Raw genomic sequence first — 10,136 nt, forward strand, 5'->3', positions numbered from 1 at the left:
CAGCAAAATTTGTTTTTCTGAAGAGAGTGAGCTCTGGCTTGGAAATCTTCTTTGAAATGCCCGTTGTTCCTACAGTGGGTACACAACCAATTATCGGGTACATTAACATACTTGCTATGAGGGTTGTTAGGAGTTCTCTCCCTTTGAAACCCTATCCCCTGCCTATTTCCACCATTGTGAACATACATGGAGGTAATAGCATCCGAGGACCAGGTCCACTTAAGAGACTTTTCAAGATCATTTTTTACTCTATCTAATTCTGCTTGGAGTTGCCTAGTTTTTTCAAGTTCAGCACATAAACTAATTTTTACAGCATTTAATTCGTTTTCTAGCCTGATATGTGCTTCACTAGCAACTCCGTTTCCTTTATCAGTCCTCCCAGACCCATATTCTGCTTTGAGTTCCTCTATTGTTTCCCTCAAATCTATGATCACAGCTATGAGGTTATCTCTTTCTTGCTCTAAGGCATCAATTTTTTCCACTAAGTCCTTCTTTTCCTTACTTAGATTTTCAATGGTTTCTTTTAGGTCAACAACTACTACCATCAAGTCATCTCTTTCATGTTCTACACAAAAAAAAAAAAAAAAAATTTCAGTCAAAACCACCTTTTCATTCTCTAGATCACTTATTGTTTCCTTCAGATCAACCACACAAACTACCAACTCATCTCTAGTTTGTTCAGCATCTCCTAACTCTATGGTCAGGGCATCCTTATCATCTATAATACTATGATAGGCATCAATTAATACATTTTCTAGTTACACGAGTTTCTTAGGAGAGTAGGATTTCAGATTTCTCTGAACGTCCCTGAAGTGTACCTCAACATTGTCATCATCTTCGTCATTGTCTGATTAAGCCATCAAAGAAAATATTGAATCATATACATTTTCTTCACTTTCAACTGCCATCATAGACCCATCACCAGTATCAGTTTCTTCTTCAGACTCACTGGAGGAATCTCCCCATGCTGCAAGAGCTTGCTTTACAACATTATCAGCGGCGTTCTTTCTTTTGAAGCATTTGTCAGGCATCGTTCCTCTTTGCTGCTTTGTCAGGGTTGTACTTGAAATGTTCTTGCTTCAGGAGAGGGCAATTCCTGATAAAATGCCCTAGCTTTCCACATTTATGATAAAGGTCATAATTCTTTAGTCTGCTGGAACTGCCTGTTTTTGGTATCCCTCCGTTTCTTCTAACCATCTTCTGAAACCATTTTGGTTAAGTAAGCCATGTCACTGTCCTCATCACTTGAGTCATTGTTTTTAGCTTTGAGTACCAGGTTCTTTTCCTTCTTTGGTTCTCTTCTTTCACTGTCCTTCTTCTTCTTCATTTCGTGGGTTTTCATATTTCCGACTAACTCATCTATGGTCAGCTCTTGCAAATACTTTGCTTCGGTAATATCATTCACCTTACTCTCCCATGAACTGGGCTAGGACACTGAGAATTTTCCTCACGAGCTTGTTCCTAGGAATAATTTCACCAAGCGAGTGTAACTCATTTATGATGGAAGTGAATCTTGTGTGCATGTCTTGAATGGATTCATCGTCCTTCATTATGAAGAGTTCATACTCGGTGGTGAGCATGTCAATCTTAGATTGCTTTACTTGAGTGGTTCCTTCGTGAGCCGTTTGCAAAGCTTCCCATATCTCCTTGGCAGATTGACAGGCTGAGATCTTGTTGTATTCATCACGTCCTATGCCACACACCAAAATTTTCCTAGTAAGAAAATTTTTCTCAACAACTTTCCTATCTGCGTCATGTATTCTTTCCTGGTTTTAGGCATCATCACAGGAGGGTCTCCAACCTTCTTCGTTGGGACTTAAGGACCATTACAAATAACATCCACAACTCAGAATCTTCTGCCATGATGAAGTCATGCATTTTTATGTTCCAGCACCCATAGTATTGCCGATTGAATCTGGGTGGTCTATATGTAGACTGACCTTATTCAAAATTTGGTGGAGCAATCATGAAGATCCTTTCTGGGTGTTAAGCTGATAGAAAGAACCCACTCTAATACCAATTGATAGAATATATAAGTCCACCAAATTATGTAGAGATCAGGTCCTGTATGAGTTTCCACTGAGAAAGCTAATTTAACAGTAAGAGAAGAGAACAAGGAGTTTTTACGTGGAAAAATCTCTGTTGAAGGGGATAAAAAACCACGACCTACACTAGTATGAGTTCAACTTCACTATGAGCAATTTCAGATTACAACCTATGCAATCTAGGAATTAAACTCTTAATACCTCACTAACTTATAATACACCTATTACAAGCCACTTTGCAATACACCTATTAAAGACTTCAACTCATGACTAACTCTAGTCATGACACAAACACTAAAGGTTTATGGTTTACAATGGGTTCCTAGATCACTCTTCTAGATAAGCAAAGTATGAATTACAAGGAAGAACAATTACAAAGTTACAACTCAACTAAGGACATACAAAATACTTCTTGTAGGAATTGGTCCGTAGTAGTGTTGTTCTTTGTTATCGATGCACTTGAGAATTGAATGTTTGGCCCGCAAAACGGTTGGAGTGCTTGAACAAGTGTTCAAGTGATGCTTGTTAATATAACATAGATTACATCACTTGAATGATGTAATCACTTGGTGGGTCAAATGAGAAGTGTGTTCTGCATTGTTTCTATGTACAGTGCAGGCAGTCACTTTCCAGCTGAAGACAGTTGACTTCGTACTGCTGTTAGGGAAACACAAGGGTATCAGGTCCCTATGTTGGTCATAGCAACTCTCATAAGCTGAAGTCCGTTGATTTGAGTTGAGAACCAAGTGTGTCAGGTTCCTTATCTGGTTCTTTGACAGTAAGTTTGTTAGATCATCCAAATACAAAACTAAGGTCCTGTAAACCCATCACAGCTACCACCAAATCATCCTGAAAGAAATCCCTCTACAATTTATTTCATCAAATTTAAATATTATTTTTTCTCTATTACATGCTTGAAATAAAGTATTTTAAATGCTTTTATTCTCTTTCATTCTCATTTCTGTAAATAAACTTTTGTGTTTTTATTGTTATGTTCAAAATTATTAATAGGGAAAATTATTCTAATTAAATTTTTTACTGTGCTAAATTGTTTTATTACTCTAATATAATATATGCTTAAAACTATATTTTAAAAGCACAATTTATTATTTTATAGAGAAAAAATTATAATTTAAAATATAAAGAAATACAAATTTGATAATTTAGAGGGTAAAATAGTTATTTGGTCATCAAACTTTTGAAAATTTTGGTTGAATGACCTTCAGGCATAGATACGTGACTTTTCTATTAAAAACAAAAGAAATATGACTTTACTAGATAATTTCGAATAGTTGAGTAAAATGGAGTCTATAATTGTGCTAAACAGAGACCTTGACAATTTCGTTTGCTTCAATATGTGCAACTCCATTACAATATTTGGTTTATGAACATTACATGTTTACATTTAAAGTCACAATTTTAATCACAACATCTATTTCAATAATCACAAATAAATTTCTATAACTCTCCAAATGGATCAATGAAGTTCTTATCCTTTCCTACCTTTCTTGGCAGATGGACTTCTTGATACCTTTTGCCTACAATATATATATAAGGTACCAAAAAGAGAAAAAAAAAGTAAGGCAGTCTAAGAAATAGCCCAAAAAAAAGATATACAGATAATCAACATATTAAAAATGGTGCCTCGAATTACTTAGTTGCAGGGCCAGATCATTTATCCCAAGGATGGACCAAAAAAAAGATATACAGATAATCTCTCAGCATTGATGAGCTGAGAGATTGTCAAAGTGCTGCCTACCCTTCCATTCTTTTCAACACATTCGCATTCCTCCAAAGTAGTTTGAGAGAAGGTCTGCTTCTTGGTCCCTATCTTAGGCTATCCCAAAGGCACTTTGATGAACTTGAAGACGTGCGTTTAGAAGAAATCCATATGGAAGACTGTGGTTTCCATCCTTGAAAGTTGCCACATTTTGTATGTGCTCAATCATGATGGCTGGCAAGTTTACAGCTTTAAACCCATCTAGTGCTTCCATCAGATACAAGTCAGACTTGGAAGTAATTGACTTTCTCTCAGCATGGGGTAGAAGAACCTTGTTCACCAGCTCAAACAATAACTGATAAACAGGAAGCAGAGCTTTCTTGTGGACCCGTTCCCCCCGTTGGGTTGTACCGTCCTTCATAATAGCATTTCGGAAATTTGACCCACACCCATTCTTCACAGAAGACATACCATCAGCAGGGACCTTAATAATGTCCCCAAGCAGAGCAGCATCCAACAGAATATCAACTCCATTAACCAAAGCACAGATATGATCAGTTTCAACAGGAAAGAGGTCTGCATAGAAACGTTGGACCTCATCCTCATAGACTTTTGGCACATCCACCTTGAACAGATGTCCCCACTGTTGAAACTCGACCATGTCAATTATTTGTCTCATTCCGGCCATTTCAAAGAATTCTGGGTCAAAAGTACGACCCCACAGAACTTTCTGGTACCTCAGTCGTTCCTTAGCAGACATATTCTCATGCTTCACTCTCTTTGCATAATCAGGTTCCCTCACATTTTCCACCTCCCTTTTTCCAGACTTCACACTCGATTTTCCCTTTCCACTCGACTTTACTAAAATATCCTCATCAGACAAAGACTGTTCACTCACAACTTGTTTGAACTTTCCACCACTTTTCACTGATTTTGAACTTGGTGTAGCAACACCTTCCTCTCGCTTCTTTTTCTGAGACCTTTTCACCAAGGAACTTGGTTCCTCTGCTGCTTCCTTACCTACTTCCTCTACAGGAATGTTTTTGTCACCCACAACCTCCCCATTTTTCACTAGCCTCTTTTCTTCTTCTTGTTACTCCTTTTACTCTTGTACAAGGCAGACTCAAAGGCCTCTTTTGCTTGTAACCTAGTAGTAGGTCGTCTAGGAGAAGGCTCAGGAGTGGTTACTGCTCTCCTCTTGGAAATGAACGTATCTAGAGCAACATCATCTTGATCTTCCTCATCACTAGAAATCATACCAGGAGCCGAAATTTCCAAGGGCTGAACATCAAAGTGTGGAGAAGGAGCAGTGTTGAAACTAACCTGGGAAGAAGATCCTTGACCTGTTTCCTCAGGAGAAGGGTCAGGTCCTTCAAGAGGAGTCTTAGTAGTCTCTGCTGGTACAGAATTTTCAAAGAGTACCACGGCTCCTTCTTCCTCTCACAATTGTGTCACTTTCCTCTGAGACTCAGGCACAACAAAGATCACCCCATACACTATTCCATCAGCAGATATGACCAATATGTTTTCTATGGCCTCTTTCTCTTAAGACTCCATGGGTGACACAAAAAGCGAGAACAATTGTAGACTGATCAATACTAACTTCTGAGAACTCTACTACCTGCGGAACTTTACTATGTTCTCCACCCTTGCTTAGTTCAGTGAGAATCTCAGGCGATAGAGATGAAAGGTTATCGGATTTTGGGGTTTCTGAGTTTTCAACATTTTGAGGGAGAGAGAGTTCTGAGAGAGTGACATGAGAACAAGAGGGTGTAGGAAAATCAGGTTTGGGAATGTCCTCTGCAGTGGTGGGTGAAAAGGAGATGGTGAGAGGTGTTTCACTAGAAGCGAAAGAATCAAGGGTTTTCTCTGGGGATTTCTCAACTAATAAGGGGATTATTGTTGGATCTTCAGCCATGGCAGACACGAAGTTTGAAAGTTATGGAGAAAGCCTAAAGAGGAGATACGATCGTTCAAAGAAATGGGAGGGTTTTAATGGGAGAAGAAGTAACGACGAGGGAGAGAGAAACCAATTCTAAAATGGCAGTAGTATTTGTGGGGAGTTGTAACGTTTCAGAGGGAGATGAAGAGATTTGAAATGAAAAGACGTGACATACAGGGTCTGAAAAAGTTGATGACATGGCACTTGATTTTTGCATCCTTTTAAGATATGTATGAAAAAGCACAAGACTACTAACCTGTGGTACAAGAACCAGGTTCTTGACCTGTCTTTCAAAATTTCCATCCTCTTTTACCACTCATTGCAGTGCATCTACAGATTCTATAGTCATCATGTGTGTCTACCTGCAACGGTATTGAGAAGGCAAGTGAATTTCTGGTTTTCATCTGGTTTGTACTCCTGAATCTAGAGGGGTAAGTATATTGTCAAGAGGATGGGATCTTTTGTGTTTCCAGTTGGGAACTTAAGCTTCATTTGTAGAGGAGCTGGGTAAGTCTGATTGGTTCCCTAGCATTCTTCTCTCGGCAGCTTGTGGAGTACCTTGTACTGCGTCAACCACTTTTTCTTCAGCTTCAGTAGTTGTAATTGTGGTACCTGGTTCCTCTCCTGCTGATGAGGAAGGAACTACATTGTCTTCACTTGACTCCTTCACTTGACTCATCATGTCCTCCTTTCTGTTTGCCATATCAATGACTTCACCTAGAACTAACAAAGGCTCTCCATCTTAATCACCCTTGTTGCTTTTCTCAGAAATGAGATAGGAATCGTCAAAAATTACGTGTACACATTCATCAACACACTGAGTTTGCTTGTTGTATATCTTGTAGCCTTTACTTTGAGAAGAGTACCCCAAAAAGATTCATTCATCACTCTCGGCATCGAATTTTCCAAGATGATCCTTTCCATTGTTGAGAACATAACATTTGCACCCAAATGTTGCTAAGTGAGTCAGCTTGGGCTTTCTTCCATTCAGTAACTCATAGGGAGTTTTGTTCAAGAGAAACCTGATCATGCACCTGTTCACCAAGTAGCAGGCAGTGCTGACAGCTTCAGCCAGAAGTTCTTCGCAATCCCACTATCGATCAACAGTGTCCTTGCCATTTCTTCAAGAGTTTTGTTTTTCCTTTCCACAACCCTATTTTGCTGTGGAGTTATGGGGGATGAGAAGTTATGAGTAATCCCATTCTCGTTGCCAAAATCATCAAACTTGGCATTGTCAAATTCTGTCCCATGATCTGATCTGATCTTATGCGGGCTACTTTTGAGTCCATCTTCACTTGAATTTTCTTCACAAAGGCTACAAACACTTCAAAGTTCCCATATTTTGTTCTTAGAAAAAGGGTCCAAGTGAATCTAGAATAATCGTCCACTATCACAAAAATGTATCTTTTCCCCCCTCTGCTTTGCACTCTCATAGGACCACAGAGATCCATATGAAGGAGATTAAGTGATTTTGAGGTGCTGACATACTTGTTTCGCTTAAATGAGGATTTCACATGCTTCCCTTTGGTGCAGGCATCACAAACTTTGTGCTCCGCGAACTTTGACTTGGGCAAACCATGCACCAGGTCCTTTTGAACTAATTTGTTCAGTAGAGAAAAACTTGCGTGCCCCAGTCTTCTATGCCACAGCTCAGCTTCATCATCAACTGCTTTCAAGCAAATCAGATTACCATTTTGTAGAGACTCAATGTCGGCAACATAAATGTTCTTGTATCTTTTGGCCACCAGCACCACTTTGCCTGTTACTAGATTAGTAACTGTGCATATCTTTGACAAGAACTCCACCTTGTTTCCTTTATCACATATTTGAGAAACAATCAAGAGATTGTATTTGAGCCTATTGACATAGTACACATCCTCAATTGTGTGAGTGAGTGATTTCCCAATCTTTCCAACTCCAAGAATGTATCCTTTTTTTTCCCATTTCCAAAGGATACACTCCATATTTGCAGGGCTTTTAGTGAGAGGAAGTCCATGGTATTCCCAGTCATGTGCTTTGAGCATCCACTATCCATGAATCATTGTTGACTGCTTCCTTTTACTGTTCCCTGCACAAGGAAATCAAGGGTTAGATTTAGGAACCCAAGCAAGTTTAGGTCCCTTGTAATAAGCAAGAGGATGAATAAGTGCTCTTTTAGTCCATGTAGGTAATATGCATTTATTATGAGTGGCACCTGGTCCCCTTTTAGCAGCTACTCTTTCAGCAAAATTTGTTTTTCTGAAGAGAGTGAGCTCTGGCTTGGAAATCTTCTTTGAAATGCCCGTTGTTCCTACAGTGGGTACACAACCAATTATCGGGTACATTAACATACTTGCTATGAGGGTTTTAGGAGTTCTCTCCCTTTGAAACCCTATCCCCTGCCTATTTCCACCATTGTGAACATACATGGAGTAATAGCATCCGAGGACCAGGTCCACTTAAGAGACTTTTCAAGATCATTTTTTACTCTATCTAATTCTGCTTGGAGTTGCCTAGTTTTTTCAAGTTCAGCACATAAACTAATTTTTACAGCATTTAATTCGTTTTCTAGCCTGATATGTGCTTCACTAGCAACTCCGTTTCCTTTATCAGTCCTCCCAGACCCATATTCTGCTTTGAGTTCCTCTATTGTTTCCCTCAAATCTATGATCACAGCTATGAGGTTATCTCTTTCTTGCTCTAAGGCATCAATTTTTTCCACTAAGTCCTTCTTTTCCTTACTTAGATTTTCAATGGTTTCTTTTAGGTCAACAACTACTACCATCAAGTCATTTCTTTCATGTTCTATACTAACAATTTTTCAGTCAAAACCACCTTTTAATTCTCCAGCTCACTTATTGTTTCCTTCAGATCAACCAGACACACTACCAAGTCATCTCTAGTTTGTTCCGCATCTCCTAACTCTATGGTCAAGGCATCCTTATCATCTACAAGACTATGATAGGCATCAATTAATACATTTGCTAATGACATGAGTTTTTTAGGAGAGTAGGATTTCATATTTCTTTGAACGTCCCTGAAGTTTACCTCATCATTGTCATCATCTTCATCATTGTCTGATTGAGCCATCAAAGCAAATATTGAATCATATTCATTTTCTTCACTTTCAACTGCCATCATAGAGCTATCACCTGTATCAGTTTCTTCTTCAGACTCACTGGAGGAATCTCCCCATGCTGCAAGGGCTTGCTTTACAACATTGTCAGCGACGTTCTTTCTTTTAAAGCGTTTGTCAGGCACCGGGTTCCTCTTTGCTGCTTTGTCAGGGTTGTACTTGAAATGTTCTTGCTTCAGGAGAGGGCAATCCTTGATAAAATGCCCTGGCTTTCCACATTTATGACAAAGGTCATAATTCTTTGGTGTGCTGGAACTGCCTCTTTTAAGTATCCCTCCGTTTCTTCTGACCATCTTATGAAACCTTTTGGATAAGTAAGCCATGTCATTGTCCTCCTCACTTGAGTCATTGCTTTCAGCTTTGAGTACCAGGTTCCTTTTCTTCTTTGGTTCTCTTCTTTCACTGTCCTTCTTTTTCTTCATTTCGTAGGTTTTCAGATTTCCGACTAACTCATCTATGGTTAGCTCTTGCAAATCCTTTGCTTCAGTAATAGCATTCACCTTACTCTCCCATGAACTGGGCAGGACACTGAGAATTTTCCTCACGAGCTTGTTCCTAGGAATAATTTCACCAAGCGAGTGTAACTCATTTATGATGGAAGTGAATCTTGTGTGCATATCTTGAATGGATTCATCGTCCTTCATTCTGAAGCGTTCATACTCGGTGGTGAGCATGTCAATCTTAGATTGCTTTACTTGAGTGGTTCCCTCGTGAGCTGTTTGCAAAGCTTCCCACATCTCCTTGGCAGATTGACAGGTTGAGATCCTGTTGTATTCATCAGGTCCTATGCCACACACCAAAATTTTCTTAGCACGAAAATTTTTCTCAACAGATTTCCTATCTGCATCATTGTATTCTTTCCTGGTTTTAGGCATCGTCACAAGAGGGTCTCCAACCTTCTTCCTTGGGACATAAGGACCATCACAAATAACATCCCACAACTCAGAATCTTCTGCCATGATGAAGTCATGCATTCTTGTCTTCCACCACCCATAGTATTGCCCATTGAACCTGGTGGTCTATATATAGACTGACCTTCTTCAAAATTTGGTGGAGAATCCATGAGGATCCTTTCTGGGTGTTAACCTGATAGAAAGAACACGCTCTAATACCAATTGATAGAATATATGAGTCCACCAAACTATATAGAGACCAGGTTTTACATGAGTTTCCATTGAGAATGCTAATATAACAGTAAGTAAAGAGAACAGGGAGTTTTTACGTGGAAAAATCCCTGCTCAAGGGGATAAAAAACCACGACCTACACTGATAGGATTTCAACTTCACTATGAGCAACTTTAGATTACAACCTAT

At 39.2% G+C, this 10,136-nt stretch overlaps 1 protein-coding gene across 1 annotated transcript; it reads right to left on the reverse strand.

Annotated features, from left to right (window-relative positions):
* Window positions 1–6,745: 6,745 nt before the first annotated feature.
* LOC109220150 lies at window positions 6,746–9,796 on the reverse strand. The gene is made up of 5 exons (XM_019384613.1): window positions 9,620–9,796; window positions 8,839–8,995; window positions 7,902–7,997; window positions 7,196–7,637; window positions 6,746–7,022 (listed from the first exon to the last, which is right to left on the reverse strand). The coding sequence occupies exons 1-5, from the start codon at window positions 9,794–9,796 to the stop codon at window positions 6,746–6,748; spliced, it is 1,149 nt and encodes a 382-aa protein (XP_019240158.1).
* Window positions 9,797–10,136: the final 340 nt, after the last annotated feature.

Source organism: Nicotiana attenuata, unplaced genomic scaffold (assembly GCF_001879085.1).
Source record: "Nicotiana attenuata strain UT unplaced genomic scaffold, NIATTr2, whole genome shotgun sequence".
Classification (NCBI taxonomy): domain Eukaryota; kingdom Viridiplantae; phylum Streptophyta; class Magnoliopsida; order Solanales; family Solanaceae; genus Nicotiana; species Nicotiana attenuata.